General features: G+C 51.2%; 1 protein-coding gene across 1 annotated transcript in view; it reads left to right on the top strand.

The window, feature by feature from the left end:
• Window positions 1-16,990, top strand: part of LEO1 (LEO1 component of Paf1/RNA polymerase II complex) — a 233,683-nt gene that overhangs the window by 53,249 nt on the left and 163,444 nt on the right. The window contains exons 3-4 of the mRNA XM_086958300.1: window positions 12,253-12,357; window positions 12,831-12,922. Of these exons, the coding sequence (XP_086814426.1) occupies window positions 12,253-12,357; window positions 12,831-12,922 (197 nt within the window). The remainder of the gene's footprint in view (window positions 1-12,252; window positions 12,358-12,830; window positions 12,923-16,990) is intronic.

The raw sequence follows: 16,990 nt of genomic DNA on the forward strand, positions 1-16,990 counted from the left end.
TGCTCGTGCAGCGCGAGACATTTAGTAGTTGAAAAACGGGGAAATCAAGGTGACCTAGGAATCGCACACGCTCGAATCCTTTTGTGCTATGCGATTGGCCTCAGCGTGCGTCTTTTTGTAAAAGACTGCACGTAATTGGCAAAAGGCAGGCGCATTTTTTCCGCCCATGGCCTTTTGGTGTCTATTACGCGCTTGGTGCACATAATAGACACCAATAGGCCATGGTTCGCAGTGGTGTGTGCGCGCGTGCACCACTCACGGGCTTCTTTGTTTTTGAAGCAATCTGGAAAGTGAAAGCGATCATTTTTTTAAAAATTAAACCTTCCCACAGTTGGTATGGTTCAAGAGATGGGAATTAGGCTGTTGGGATCTCTGCACACTAGCTTAAAACATCTCAAGTTCACAGAACCTGTGTAAGCTCTTTCTGTAAAAATATTTTTAAGTACCAATAATGCAGAACAAGCATAATGTTTTGTCTCCTTGAGCAATGAGGTTTGTTGTACGTAACCTGACAGTGAGCAGAGCCAGATGACGTTGTTTGTGCACAAAAGCTTAACAAAAAAATTACTGTTTCCCAAATCAAGTCTTTTGCAGATAAGCATGTGACAAGGCCAGTTGACCCAAGCCACGTGGCACCAAAAGCCAGCCCGAACGTATTACCCGCCTGCACTCTACCTACCTAGCATCATTTATCATAAAAAATATTGGAGGATAAAGATATCGCAAAAACAGCTTACATGGATCAACACTAAAAGTGAAATAAAGATAGAGAGAGCCTGGGCTAAACAAGTTAATTATTATGTGCAGCATAGTGCCACGGGACAGGTGCAGCATAGCACCACGGGACAGGTGCAGCATAGTGCCACAGGACAGGTGCAGAATAGCTCCAAGGGACAGATACAGCATAGCTCCATTAGCAGTGAAGATGTGCAGCTCTGGACCAGCAGCGCGAGCATCCCTCCCTCCCGAATATCTATAGCACGACCTCGAGGGTGGAAAGTTCCATCACGCAGCACAAGTCCAGGACAGGTGGTGGCAGCTAGAGTGCACAGTACCCTCACATGCGCCTGGTGCAGCACAGGATGTAGCGGTGCGACTTCCACACCCACTCTCTGCCCTGGGGAGAGTAGACAGCCATCTCAGCTTTTTAGGTCTCGCCTATCCCATCCGCAAGGAATGGATAGGGGAGAATTATAGTGGGCAAAATAAGTTCTCAAACCATCGGGCGGATTTCAAACCGTTCACGTGAACACAAGCACACGCTTTTCCCTCGCTCCCGAGCCACCTGCCTCCGAGAGCCTTACTTCGAAGGGCTCCGCTCCCCCGCCCACTGCTTCACACTTCACGGCCGTCAGGCCGTGTCTCGCATTTCCCTCCCCCCCCCTCCCCACAGCAATGCCAAGAGCTTGTTTTGGGCTCAACTTGTCTGTGTTGTTTTAGCCCCGCCGTTTCCTTCTCATGCACACCCCCTCTTCCTCCTACACTACTCAGCAGGGGAGGCCAGAGCAGCTGTGGCACACAGTCTCAAACGCCATCCTGCATAAAGGCGCAGTTTGTTTCGAGGTGCCTCAGTCAAAGCACGTTCTTCTTTTCACAGACGGCTCATAGTTCCTGTTAGACCTGACCTTCTCGGCGTGGCCCTGCATGCACCGGAGCGGGGCCCCCACCAGTGTAATCCTGTCCTATGTCCCCAAATAGAGTTAGCCACTCCAGTACAGCCCCCACCTTTACCCCCGAGAACAGAAAGCGTAGGGCCCAGGGCCACCGCTAGGAAGTAAGGCCAGCCAGCGCCCTGCCCCCCAGAGCCCTAACCGCAGGGAAACCAGAGCCCTCATCACCCCCTGGCCAGCTGTGGGAAGTGAGCCTAGGCCCAGCAGGATGGGGCGGAGGAGTTTCGATAGCACCTCCCGCCAGACCGGCCCGATCCTGGCCGGGCAGCAGAGGACCCCTCCCACCTCCGGACTTCAAAGGGGAACTGCCATATGGCGAGAGGCCCCGGACCCCAAGTAGCCATCTGGAGGGGGGCGGAAACCAGAGAAGGGGGGAGGGAGAAGAGATAACGGCAGCCGGAGAAGCGGGAGGGCAGTTGAATCTTGGAACCTGAAGAGAAAGGTGTGTGTCACCCCCGTGGAAGACTGGACGACGAAAGCCTTGCAGACCTGGTCGCGGCTCGCCCGGAGGGAAGACAGGGCATCGGTGTCCCGTCCCAGTCCCCCAGAGCCCAGCAGACCTGGTCGCGGCTCATCACGAGAGAAGAGGAAATAAGTGGGCCGACTCAGACTCCCGGAGCCCAGCTGACGTGGTCGCGGCTCGAGTCCCACCAAACTGTACTTTTGAAGCAGCAGGGTATGCAGCGTACTGCGGAATCAACGGAGTACGTCCAGCAGGGTACGCGCCGTACCATCAAGTCAGCAGGGTACGCCTCGTACTGCGAGAGCAAAGGAGTACGTCCCGCAGAGTACATGTGCCCCATTGAGCCAACAGGGTATGCCGCGTACTGCGGAGTCAACGGAGTATGTCCAGCAGGGTACGCGCCATACCATCAAGTAGGCCGGGTACGCCTCGTACTGCGAAGGCAAAGGAGTACGTCCCGCAGAGTAAGTGTGCCCCATTGAGCCAGCAGGGTACGCCTGGTACTGCCAAGCCAAAGGAGCCCGCCCCGTACTGTGAGATCTGCCGAGTACGCGCCGGACTATTAACCCCACAGAGTACGCCCCGGACTGCACAGCCAACTGGGTACGCCTCGGACGAAGAAGCCAAAGGAGTACGCCCCGTACGGCGGAGCACTCTGAGATCCGCCGAGCTCACAGGCACGTGGTGCCCCAGGAAGAGGGCGCCCCAAACTGGAGAGTGCGGGGAAACTAGGGGCCTCAAACTAACGAACTGCGCCGTGCCCCCACCGACCTTGAAGTACACCCAGACCTATCAGCGCTCGAAGAGGCGTGTTGTTCTCACGTCGGCCGCTCTGAACCCCATCAGTAACACGCGACTCCAGGATTGCGAGGCGTACGCCGGATATCCCGACATAGGGGGCGGGGGATGATTTCTGGGAGGAAAACCTCTCAAGTAAGAAGGCTTTGCCCAAAAAAGTCAACAATGGAAAACAGGCACGTTGGCGTGCAGCTTGGCTACTAACTAGGCACTTAAAGTTAAAGGTGGAATCGGCTGTGGCTGGGGAGCAGGAGAGAGGCCTCCTAAGCCCTGAAACTCACCAACTTCCGGTCTTGGAAAGTAAGCCCAAGTTCTTTCCACCATCAAAAGAATCTATTATTTTAAGGATTATTTCTTTCTGTAGCCAGTAACTTTTAACTATCCGACAATGTATCGATTTTCGGCGTCCCTTACCAGGGCTCTGCCTCTAGCGTTCAGTAAGAAGCACTCCAACCTCTCCAGGAAAGGCTAGGTGTGTTTGTGGAACCCCAGAGAGAAAACAAGCATTGGCATTGCCAATAGGTTTCGCCTTTGGGACCCAGCACAATATCCTTGGTGCAACAACATGAACTGTTGCATGGCTAAACATTTATAAGGTCCCAAAGGCGAGACCTATTGGCTATGCCAATGCTTGTTGAGTTTGGATGCGAGATACGCTGGCAGCGGCGGTTACTCCGCTAAGGCAGAAGAGCGTCGTCCCACTGCTCTCAGAGCAGTTAAAAGAGGAAAAATAAAATAACAACAACCCAGGTAATCATTTTTTTTTTTTTTTTTGGGAAAACCTTTATTTGTAAGAAGTACACCGCTATTTAGCCGTACATCCCGGAGGCCAGGCAGCAGGAAAGGTTGTGTACAATACCGTGAGCATAAGCAATCAGGTTTAATTTTTAAATAACATCGAACCAAGAAATAAATAAACCGTAAGGCAGGAAGGCCTAGAAGGCCGAGAGAAAGAGGTGTGCAATAAGCACAAAAGAAAATAGAAGAGAAAGAAGGTAGGCTGAGGACAACACGGATACAGCGGACTTGTGTAGCGGGAGGAGGTCGAGGGCTGCACACCCAAGGCAGCACACATTGGGAACAACAACCGTGAGTCACGTGGGAGGTAGCACTACAGGATAGGCAATCTGGAACCACAGGTAGGGGGCACTAAGGGGAAAGCCGGACCTCGGAATCGAGTTCCACGGGGGGTCGCAAATGTCACCTCTATAAGAATTCCAGGCACTCCACACAGACCTCCACATTCTAGGTTTGCCCCTGGCCGCATACACCGTCTTCTCACGCAGCATGCACCAGTCCATATTGGATTCCCATAGGCCGAGCGAGGGAGGAGCAGGCGCACCCCATTTCTGGGCGATGTCCCTTTTGGCCACCATGTTACCCAAGGTGACCCATCGGGTCTGTGCAACGCTATAATCAGTCGGGCCCCAAATATTGAGGAGGCATCTCCGGGCCTCAGCCGGCAGGGCCACACCAGTCACCTCTGTCATCACATCGTGCACACGTGTCCAATATCGGGCCACACCAGGACATTCCCATATAATGTGTAGGAAGGTCCCAAGCATACCACAACCCCGTCGGCACATGCCATCCGTAGACAGGCCCATATGTATAAGTCTGGGGCCGGTGACATACACCCTGTGCACTATCTTCAGCTGCACCAGGCGGAGCCGTGCCGATATGGCCACCTCTCTAGGAGAGGAAATCGCCGATTGCCACTCTTCGTCATCCACCTCAATACCGTCATGCACCCAGAGCTCTCTCAATCGCACCAACAAATCAACTCGCACATTAATAAGCTTTTTATAGGTTAGGGAGATAGCGCTGTCCGGCATATGACCGTCCAGCACCCGATCTTCCAGGGGAGACGATTCGGGGATCGCTCCCCCATCCGACACGTAGGGGGAAAGGGCATGACTAAGCTGAGCGTGTCGGAAGTATTCCGTAGCTGCCAGTTGGAACTCAGATTGCAACACCTCAAACGACTTAACCCTTCCCCTGGCCACCATGTCCCCAACCTTGGATATCCCAATGGTGTCCCACCTGTCAAAGCCCTTAGTATGCCACAGCTTCCCCAGTATGTCCGAATCAAACAGCGGGGTGGCCATGGTGACCCTGTCTTGCCAGCCCAAAGTTTTAGTGACTGCGCGCCATATGTGCACCATCGTCTTGGTGGGACCCGTAAGCTTCCGATCCAGAGACCTGGAGTACAACGCTCTGTAGTAGTTCCCATCTCCCACGAGCCACCGATCCATAGCGTAGCCCGGGTTGATAGCCGGGCCGTAGAGGCCGTGATTGAGTGCCGCGAGCTGGGACGCCCAGTAGTAGCGCCGCACGTCAGGCAGGGCAATGCCCCCATCGTAACTTGGTATGGTCAGCTTAGCCAGCGAGATTCGTGGCCTACCGTCCCACAGCAACGCTCGCTGCAGGGACTCGATATCTGCAAAGTATTTCGCTGGCACGGGATCCTGAGTGTTCTGCAGGGCGTACAGGAAGCGAGGCAACGCCATCATTTTAAAAAGGGCAGCCCTACCCATCAGGGAAATCGGCAACTTTTTCCAGCCCTCGACGTCTCGGCGCAGCCGTTCCAATGGTGGAAGGAGGTTGTGCGAGTAACAGGCGCGGGAATCCCGCGACACGTAAATGCCCAAATACCGAAAGCCCTGCTGGGCTACCTGTATCGAGCACCCACGGGGAAGGCGCGGCGTGTCTCCAGACAGCACATACAACGAGGACTTAGCCCAGTTGATTACTAGGCCCGAGTGGGCCCCGAAGGTCCCCAAGAGGTCGAAGGCCACTATGAGCGAGTGGCAGGGAGAGGTAAGATACAAAAGGATGTCGTCCGCGTAGAGCGACACCCGGTCTTCAAAACCTGGGGACCACGTTATGCCGGAGATATCGGGGTGCGTTCTGATCCAAGCCGCCAGAGGCTCAAGCGCCAGGGCGAACAGGAGCGGGGAAAGCGGGCAGCCCTGTCTAGTGCCCCTGTGCAGTGCAAAGGAGGCCGACAACCGACCATTAACCGCCACATTGGCCAGCGGTGCAGAATACAGTAGTCGGATCCAGCCGATGAAAGCGGGTCCAAACCCCAACTTGGCCAGAACTGCCCACAGGTAGTTCCACTCCAACGAGTCGAAGGCCATAGTGGCGTCGAGAGAAGCAAGGACAGTAGGTTCACGAAGCAGATGTGCACGTGCCATTACCGCGTGAAGCCGCCGCAGATTGAGCGCCGTGTTCCGGTGCGGTATGAAGCCGGACTGGTCTGGGTGGACCAGGTCCGAGATCACACCCACTAGCCGGTTAGCCAATACCTTGGCCAGAATCTTGGGCTCAGCGTTTAAAAGAGAAATGGGTCGATAGGACCGGCAAAGATCACGCGGCTTCCCCTCCTTGTGGATCACCACAATGGTGGCCAACCGCTGGTCGGGGGGGAGTTCTCCCGCCTCACGGGCCTCAAGGAACATGTCCAACAAGGGTGCGGCAAGAGCGTCAGCCTTGAGTTTGTAAAGCTCAACCGGAATGCCGTTGGGCCCCGGCGCTTTGCCAGAGCGTAAGGATTTAATAGCCAAGGCCACCTCATCCGCCGTCAGGTCCCGATCCATGTCATCGCGCTCGAGATCCGAGAGGCAGGGAAGCTCAATGTCCTCCAAGAAGGAAGCCGACGCGGACTCCGGAAGGGGGTCCGCGGAGGCGTAAACCTCCTCGAAGTAATCTGCGAAGGACCCAACTATAGCCGCCGGGTCTGTTACGGATAGGCCATCCGCACTCACCAACTCCGGGACCACCCGAGACGCAAGTTCCCTTCTATCTAGCCACGCCAAGAGCTTGCCAGCCTTGTCTCCTGCGTCATATATCCTGCCTTGTTGCTCCCTACTCAAGGCTTTCGCCGCATCAGTGGCAGTCGCCCGGAGCTCAGACTGTTTGAGGGAGAGAGCGTGTAGCAGCTCGGGGGATGGGCCCAGCTCCAATTGGGAGTTTAGCTCAGCAAGGTCGGATTCTAATCGAACCACGTCCTCATCCCGACGAAGGCGGGCCTCCGCAATCAGGGAGAAGGCCTCGCCGCGTAGCACGGTTTTGAAGGCCTCCCAAAGGGAGACGGCTGAGTCAACTGAGCCAGCATTCTCGGCAAAGTACCGATCCATAGCTTTAGCCAGGAGCGACCTGGTCTTCGGGTCGCGAAAGTACCAAGGGTTAATGGGAGCCACCCGCGAGGACGCGGGGATCTGGAAGTCAAAGGAAACCCATACCGGGGAATGATCCGAGATGCCCCTAGCCAGGAGACGCACGGTGGACACGGACTGCGCCTGGGCTGCCGGGGTGAGGACGTAGTCTATCCTAGAAAGGCTACCATGGGCGCCGGAGAGAAACGTGTACTGTCTCTGGGAGGGGTGCAACAAACGCCAGCAATCAACCATCCCCATGGAACCCAAAAAATCGGGCAGCCAGGACTGGGAAGGACGCAGGTCTCTGGATGGGAAGCGGTCCAGGTTTCCGGAAACGACGGAGTTAAAATCCCCACCCACCAGTAACAGTCCCTCAGGGAGACCCAAAATGGCGCCAGCTAGGTCCCTGAAAGTAGTCTCCTGCAACCCCGGGGGAATATAAACTGAAACCAAAACCAGTGTACGGCCCTCCCACTTGCCCACCACAGCCACATATCTGCCTCTCTCATCCGCAAGTATCGACTCCACCTCCAACGGGAGGGACATGCGCACCATGATGCCCACCCCTCGCGATCCCGAGGAGAACCCCGAGTGCGCCACCATTTTGAAACCACGTCTACTCAAAGCTTTGCAAGTGTGTCCCACCAGGTGGGTCTCCTGCAGGAAAACCACATCAGGCGAACAACGTTTAAGCATCTGCAACACAACACCCCTCTTAATGCGGTCCCCCAACCCGTTGACGTTCCAGCTCAATAAGTTAAGAGATCTACCCCCCATCATCAAGGACGCTCCGCCCCCTCCCCCCCGCCCGCAATGGCGCCCGCGACAGTAACATAGCAGACCAATGAATCCTCAGCCAGGACAAAGAATAAGTCAAAGAAAGAAGTTGAAACAACACTCCCCAACTACCCACCACCCTGCACCCCTGCATTAGACTATAATCCACCCCAACTAGCAGTGTGCCTGTCGCCCCTTAACTAATCTCAAGAAGCCCACAGAGGAGAAAGGAGACATCCTATCACCCCCCGTCATCCCCCATATTATTGACAAAACGAGTCAAACCAATAGCAGCAGTGTCTTAAGTGGAAGTCCCATACGGTCACTCAGCTCCCGGAAAGTCAAACGACGAACAATCATCCCTGCGCTTCCGCGCCCCCGGTGGTCTACTCCGTCTGGTCAGCCGGTTCGTGTCGTTCCTGGGGCAGGGTATCCAGCCAGTGTCCCACCTCATCCGGAAAGTCAAAAAACAAAGTCCGATGGTCACGTTCGATGCGGAGCTTGGCAGGATAGAGCATGGAGTACCGCAGGCCCATTTCCCGCAGTCGCCGTTTCACCCCGGCAAAGCTCTGACGTTTCTTCTGCACGGCCTGAGTGAAATCTGGAAAGAAATTCACGTCAGAGTTCTGGAAGCGCAGAGGGCCCGCGGTCCTCGACGCCTGCAGGATAGCGTCTCTGTCCCTAAAATTAAAGAGCCGTGCGATGATGGGGCGAGGGGAAGCACCCGACTTCGGCGGTCCCCCCGGTATTCTGTGGGCCCGTTCCACCGAAAAGAACTTACTCAGGCCCCCCGGCTCCAAGTTCTTAAGCACCAGGTCCTCCACGAACAGTTCTGCCGAGTCCTCCTCGGCCTTCTCCGGTACCCCAGTAATGCGGATGTTCTGGCGCCGCGCACGGCCCTCGAACTCGTCCAGTCGGCGCGCCAGCATTCCGTTCGCCAACTTCAGGTCGCGCACCTCCGTCTGGATATCAGACACATCAGTGACCAGGCTAGTCGTCTTGAGGTCCAACGATTTTACCCGGTCGTTGGTTTTCCCGAGGTCAGTCCTGATGAGGTTCAACTCAATCTTCAGGGAGTCTACCTTGCTGGACAGTTCCTCTCGGAGAGTATGCATCTCCGATTGTACTCCCGTGATCGCTCCCATGACGTCCCGGAGCGTGATTTCAGAATCATCCGGTGATTCATCCCTTTTCGAGTCTTTAGTGCGGCCCGTCAGTACCGGCGAGCCTTTCGACTGGGAGAATCGCTCCGGGATAGTGGATTGGGACTGGGACGGTTTCCTGTTGACCCGTTGGGACTTGCCTTTGTCCAGGTCACCTCTGCCCGCCATGTTGGCACTCCCAGGCCGGACTCACAACAGGGGCAAAGAAGCCTCGTGGAAGGTGTGCTACACACACGATGATATCGCCAGGGTCCGGTACTCAGGCCGAGGTGCAAAGCATGCAGATACCAGAGTTATTCATCGGGGGGACCAAGCGCAGACAAAGAAGCGCCCATGTGGAAGCACCGCTGTATCCCTCAACAGTTGCCAATGACGCGGGCGGAGCCTCCGGGGTCCGTCGAGCTAACTAAGTTCAGGAATGTCCGATTTTCACTCCGAAAGCGGGCGCCGCATCAGGGCCCACTTAGCAGCCGATTCCCACAATCGTGGGACAGGATAGACAACAGGATTATTGCGGAGGATCGGGAGGTCTTCGGAGCTCCGAGCTCACGCGGCCATCTTGATCGCCGGCGAAGCTCCTCCCCCCCAGGTAATCATTTTATTTTTTCTACTGCAGTGGCTCAGCTGGGGCGGAACTAGGCTCTATGACACCAGAGCACTGCATGGCGAGGAGTGGTGAGTGCACTCTTGCGCATGCCATTTTGGCTGGCCTTCTTGGGCTAGAGGGCGCCCAGATAAATCGGAAAACAGTGAAGTATTGTCTATGTTACTTGCTGGTAATGTTCATTATTCCTGGGTATAAAGTGACTAGCCCTGGCCTTTGATCAGACAGTGCCCCAGGGACAGCAAATTTAGTGTCCTCTCCTGTTCGCACTCTTTAACTGTGTGTTGGAAAAAAAACTTTAAGTCACACTGTGAGCACTTTGATAAAGACCAGCCTGGAAATTAGGTGTTTGCTAGCATTTTTAAAAGGAATAACTGAAAACTACTGCAATGCTTTAACTGCTAAATATGTTAAAAGCTGCCAAGTATATAGAATTATTATTAGAAAATATGTTGGTCATTGGAGGGGAGCCTATGAATTTATTTGAAATTTTTTTTTTGCCAAAGGGTGTCATGTACATTTTACAGACACTCAGCACTCTCTCAAGAGCAATACTGGGGCCCAAGAAGTCCCAGTTACAGAGCAGACATGCATGTATCCTCCAGTCTGCTTTTATTAGGAGTTACTGAATGCCTAATGGCTTCAGCAGCTGAGAATTCAAAAGATATGTATGTGTATATGTGTATGTGTGTGTGTGTGTGTGTGTGTGTGTGTGTGTGTGTGTGTGTGTGTGTGTGTGTGTATATATATATATATATATATATATATATATATATATATACACACACATGTATATATTCTCTTCACAAGTCCCCTCCGCTTCCAGGAACTACTCGGACACTCCGATAGATGCAAAATTATTTATTAAGCAAGTGGAAAACGACGCGTTTCGTTATTACACCTTGTTCACGCTCGTAAATTCATAAACACGCTATGTTTAAATACACTTCCGATTATACAGTGATTAAACGAAGGACTCACCCCCGTGTGCAAAGTGAGCAACTGTCGCGGCCATGTCTAAATATGCAACATAACGCACCAAAGTATGTACAACTACTAAAATAGCAATGCATTTCAATTTCACAGATACAATGGATGGTATCATTCTACTGATAGTATTTGTAAAATACATTTCCATAAAAATATATAGTCTCACACAAAATAGTATTGTTGCAAATAAATTACTGCAAAATAATACTACAAATCCATTAATAATCAGAGAATCGCTCTGCACTTTGTAGCATACAGAACAGTTACCGAACTGCATCGCGACTTTGATTAATCCGCGAATAAAGCCCAGAGTTGTTCTCGCATTTTGAACAATAAAACTTTAATTGAAACTTTATTGCGGTCGAACACATTTACGGTTACAACGGTTGTAAGCAGAACTCCAAATAGCTGACTAGGCCCACTGGGGCTAGATTGCCGTAAATGTGTTCAACCGCAATAAAGTTTCAATGAAAGTTTTATTGATCATAATACTTATAAGGTCCCAAAGGCGACACCTATTGGCTATGCCAATGCTTGTTTTCCTTCCCACCACATTGTGACCGCACTGCTACACCAATTACTTTATTGCTTATGTCTGTGGCAAGAACCCTGTAAAAATGGTCCATTAACTATGTTATTCGTAATTTTTCGAAAATCTTCCTGACGTAGTCTTGTACTTAGGTTATTGTCTGATGTAATAAGTCTCTTCAGAAAATTCCTTGACATGTTTAGTGTAAGATTCTTCAAAACCTAAAAATGATCTCCTCTTATCGTTGTTAAAGGTGCAGGAGCTAATTTCATGACCCAGGTATGCCGCCTCCTTAGTTACAAATTTACATTTCGAAAATTCTAGAGCGAGACATTTCTTTCTAAAATGCTTAAAATCAGAATCAGTTTATCGTCGTGCTCCTCTTTACTCCTGCCCATTAGCAGGCAGTGGATTTAACCATTTACCTGTGCCTCATACCTTTCTTTACACTGCACTAAGAAGACTATACATTTTTCTAATGTAAGTGGTTCGTTTTTTTTCCTTAGGTTGGTTTTCCTTGGGTATCGTTTGATTTTTATGTTTGTCTCTGTATGTGTAGTCTTGTGTATGTTTGTTTATTTTTTGCATTAGCTGATTATTATAGAAGTGAGGTGTATTGTACTGCTTGCTTATTATGATTAAAGCGTATCATCTTGGGAGTTGGGCTCTGAACTGCTATGTGATGTGTTCACAATGCAGTGTGTGTGATTTAGTGGTGATTCTAAATCATGCCAGAGAGCAGCATGCTTTATTCATTATATTGAAGCCTTTCTTTCCAAATTGATGTTAGTTTCCAAGATCAGCTCGTATTTTTTATACATGAGATGGCTGGACTGCCTCTCATTTCTTATGCATGGTTTGGTGGGACGGCTCTATGAACTGCACATAGCAATACATAGTTTATCTATGATCTGCTGTTCCCCTGCAGCTGTAAAGAATTTTCACAGATTTGGATCTTTGTAGCAACTCCAAAATTAATATGTACAACATTCATCATCTGTAAAAGAAAGTTGTGTACTAAATAATAAACAAGTAATTATATTTTGCAATATTTTATTTTGACTTCTAAATCTACTTACCTTTTATTTATAATAGTGTCTGCTGGAGGCAGTGACAGCGAGGATGAAATTGGTCGACACAAGCCTAAGAAAGTAATTGCATCAGACTCTGATATGGATAGCGACGCTGAACTAAACAAAGGTATTCAACATTGATACACGGGCGTTTATTCTTTTAGAATAACAAATGTTCATGTAGTTTTACTGCTGCATCAAGTAAAGGGAACTCCGCAGCGGACTTCTAGGAAGACTTCACTACCGTGCAGCTCCACGTATCGGCTCATTTTTGAGCACCATTGTACCACTGACTTTGGTACCTATACAGCACAACCTTCTTGGGGAGATCTGTTCATATTTTCAGGGTACGGGAGAATTGCAGACTATATATAACACCTATAAATGTGTATGCAAGTTTGCTACTTTTTTATTTACTCCCATAATTTTGTATCTTATTTGAACATTAGTTTTGAATTTCATGTGGTCTCCTGGAGTGTTCAAGAATATATTCTTATTTTGTAAAGGAACTATACGATTAACCTGTTTATAAATCAACTCATTTCACTCCCAGATTGCTGTTTTTGGGATATATACTTCTATGTGTATGTTTTTTCTTAGATAAAGATGCTGCAGATTTGTTTGGAGATGCAGATGACATTTCATCAGGCAGCGATGGGGAGGCAAAACCTGTTACTCCAGGCCAGCCTATGGTATGTTGAAGGGAGCACTTTGGGTAAATACATTGCTTTTACTCCTCCTTCTAATATCTGTATTAACAAATTATATTGAAGGTTTTGGAACTACAATAGTATGTACAGAGGACATATCCGTATGCACAGAGGACATATCCTTATGAAAAATGGCTAAACTGTGTATGAAATGCTCACCACTTCATAGAATTTATTGTCCTAAAAGAAAGTGGATAAATCCTGGCTTTGTCTCAATCGCGGATACCCTGATATCAGTTTGATTTCTGATCTGATACCAGTAGCAACTCTTAAACTAAATGAGATGATCATTTATTTAATTTTAAATCTGGGTCTGTAATCTATTGGCCTACCTACCTCCCTTGTATGTTCCTGTCCTACTGAATTACTTGCGATAACCAAGATGTGACACTCCTGGACCCGACACAGTAAGAGACCTCCGGCCTCACATGTGCTACGTGTTACTTAGTTCTTTGAGGCCCAGTTTCCAGTCTACATCTTTCTTGACTTTCTTTGCTGATATTTACTTCCACTGCTAAATTCCCTGCTGCTAATTGTAATTCTAGATTTATTTTGCCAATTTTATGTTATTTTTTGATCTAGTTTGGTTTAGATGTTGGTGTTGAAGTGCATTACAGATATTGCATCCCAAGTCATATGTTGTAAGTAGTCTCTTACAAGTATTTTTGCCAAAATAGTATGATAGCTCTTTTGTTAAGGGGACCGATAAGAAACTAAAAGAATTGATAATTTATTTGACGTGTCTTTCAACTTTAAATGGGACAGTTTCAAATTTGTGGACATTTTGCTGGGTAATGTAAGCCTTTGTAGTTCTATCAAACTAGTTTGAGTATTCCTATTCACTGACTTTTGACTGGATTTATTTAAATTGTGCAGTTTCTTGATGTAGATGTATTTTTACTCCTCTTACTTTTAAGCTTTTGAAGGGTTGGAAAGGTACTAATGTAGTTACAACAGATTTTGTTTGTTTATGCATCTTTCCCTGATAACTGGATGCTATTATTTGTTCAAATTTAGGGGCTGATTACGATGTTGGTCGATAAGCCTCAGACAGCTCGTTGGAGACTTACCGACTGATATGGTGGGTTTACAGTTCGACCACGCAATTATAATGTAGGCGGTTGGAGTATAAACCAGATGGTCTTTCAGACTGGTTTCCGACGGTCTCAAGGAGCCCGTTGGCCAGTCTTAAACCTTTTATAATCCCCTATGGATGACGTTTCCACAGTCGGGATTATGATGTCGGTTTCCGATAGGCTTTTCATGTCGTGCCCCCCTATAAATCCCTGCACCATGTGCCTGCCACGCAGTGCAGGAATTAACAGAAGCTCCCATTTCTCCATGAGAGCTTGTGCTATGGTCAGTTTCCATAGAGAAATGGGATCTTGCGAACGGACTATGCGTGGTCGCATTTGAATTGCTGTGTTGGGACCAGAGGTCGGTCGTTCCCGAGACCACACGACCGCCCGTCGTCGTAATGATGCCCTTAGTGTATGCAGGTACATTACCAGGAAGAACCCAATGGTTGAGGTGATGTTTTGAACTTTACTGTCAGGTTTTTGGGACATCAAATGGATTGTTATTACAGTTGACAAAATCCATGATCTGTCGAGTGCCACATTTATCCTGATCAAATCAAAGTTTTTGCCCATTACTTGAGCGCTTGATATCGCTGCTGGTTTATTTTTGTGTTCATATCACCTTGTGTGCACGATTAGGCCATTTTTACAATTGCTTTTCAATCCCCTGCCTGCTGCATACTTTGGCTCGCCCTCGCCACGCCAGTCAAACCAGTTACTCGGTTTCTGGCTGCACCCAGGTGTAATCATAGGACCAGTCATTGAGTTGTTGTCATAACCCTCCTTCCACTCCAACTTTGGAAATCGACCCCACTGGGTGTACAGTCTGTATCCATTCGGCAGTTTCGACTTAGTTTGAAGCCAGTCTGCCACTCTAGGAGGTAGCGGATGCATCCAACGCTTATAGATCTCCCTCCTGGCTAAAAGCATCAGATAGGGACGTGGCCAAGATGGCGACATGAGAGAACGGACTGCTCAGAGTTCCCGGCGACGGCCAAACATAGCACCGGCTTTTGGCCCGATTCCGCGACAGTCGGCCTGAGTGTTTACATTAGAGAGGGTCCCGGGGCCAGAGAGTATTCTTCCAGGTCGGAAGCAATTGCTTCGGGGCTGTAGCCTACCTGCGACTGCGATCCGGTGGTCCTGAGGCTGCGCAGGAACAGTGAGGCCCGGGCTACTGGGGCTGGCCAGGTTGTCTCCCAAGGGGTGCTGCAGCAGATCCAGCGGACCGGCGATAGCGGGGGCCGATTCCGGAGTCCTGGCTTTGGCAGCGGGGGTCCGGGGAGCTGCGGAATGGCAGACCCCCGAGGTTGCGGTCTAGAGAGTCGCCGGGAATCTGAGTATGGGCCGCCATTTTGGGTGGAGCGCGCCGCACCTTGTGTCGAGGAGTTGGTGGTGCGGTCCCTGCGGGGCTCCGATTGCTGGGAGAAGCCCCCTGGCGGCGGGGTAGCGAAGGACCCTCGATCTCCTCCCAGACGTGAGCGGTGCAACAGGTGTGGCAGCCCAGAGCAGCGGTGCAGAGTGAGGCTGCAGAGAGTGAGTCGCAGGGTGCCCAGGAGCAAGCACTCGCCTGGTGGGCCGCGAGACTGAGGAGGTTTGCAGCAGAGCCGACGAGAGGCAAATTCCCGGGGAGTGGCGGAGCGGAGTGTCCGGTGAGCCTGAGAGTGTGATAACGGCTGCCCGGACTGGAGCGAGATGCGGTGTGTCTCGCGGTGTGGCCTAGTGAGCCTCTTCAGCGACGCAGGCGATGACTGGCGGCCTAGAGGCGCAGGAGGGCGCTGACAGCGGGTGCCGCTCCCGGTGTGGCAGTGGTGGAGAGGGGAGCATGACGAGCGCGAAGCCAGGCAGCTCACAGTGGACTACTCTGCCATTTTGTGGAGGAGTTTCCTGTTGGGCCCAGGTACGGGGGACGGGAGCTGCAGCTTGGGGCATTAGCGGAGCTCTCCCCCAGGGCGGTTAAGTCATCCTCCCACCACCCACAGCGTGACCCGTTGGAATCTACAGGGTTAGCTGGCGAAGGACCGCGACCCGCCAGATCCGAGCCACTGGGGCAGAGAAACGTCGATTAAGTGCACAGGACTGGGCCCAGGTAGGCTCGAGGGGAGATACAGTGGGACAGGGAAGCACTGGCCGGAGCAGTGGAGGGTGAGACGTGCACCACTCAACACTCACGGAGGGACCCGGCAGGCGATGAGCTGAGGGTCATCGGGGGAGTCTCGATTGTACCAGCACGGAGGCAAGACACGGACAGTTGTGACGCCCCGTGGGACATGCTGGCAAAAGGGGGGGATCTCACTGCATCGGCTGGCGAGGATACGCCAAGTGGAGGACTGAGCCTCTGCCCCCCCCCCCCCCCCCCCCTCCCACTTCACATCCCCCACCCCCACCGGACCTGGGGAGACAAGCTTTGAGGCCCCAGCGGGTTGAGGCATAAAGCGCACGGAGGCCCGGAGGCTCCCCTATGGCTTAGGGGTGAGTGCCGGGGAGGGGAGGGTTGTTCATTGACGCCAACAGTTGAGAAGGAGCTGATAGCGGTGACGGGGGGGGCTTCCACGAGCCTCTTGAGCTTATCCTGAGAGTTCTATGTCCTCCTCCAGAAACAGGAAGGAAAAGACCATTAAGGACTTTTTTGTTAAGGCGCCAGCTGAACAAATGGCCTCCACTACAGCGGCCGAGCCCTCAGGCCCAAAGCCAGGGAAGGAAGACGGAGCTGAGCCCATCACCAAGGCGTTCCTCGAATCCATGTTTATCGCTTTAAGAGATGACATCCATACCCTCAAGCAAGAGTATGCATTGGAAATCCAGGAGGTCAGACGTGAGGTTTATCAGGACCTGACCGCCCTCACCCTACAGAAGAGGAGAACCTTCAAACCTATCACTACGCACTTACAGCAGCGCAACATCACCTACAGTTGGTCCCACCTGTTAAGGCTAGTGTTTTGCATGGACAATAAGCTGTACCAGCTGCGCT

Source organism: Lissotriton vulgaris, chromosome 2_1 (genome assembly GCF_964263255.1).
Source record: "Lissotriton vulgaris chromosome 2_1, aLisVul1.2, whole genome shotgun sequence".
Taxonomy (NCBI): domain Eukaryota; kingdom Metazoa; phylum Chordata; class Amphibia; order Caudata; family Salamandridae; genus Lissotriton; species Lissotriton vulgaris.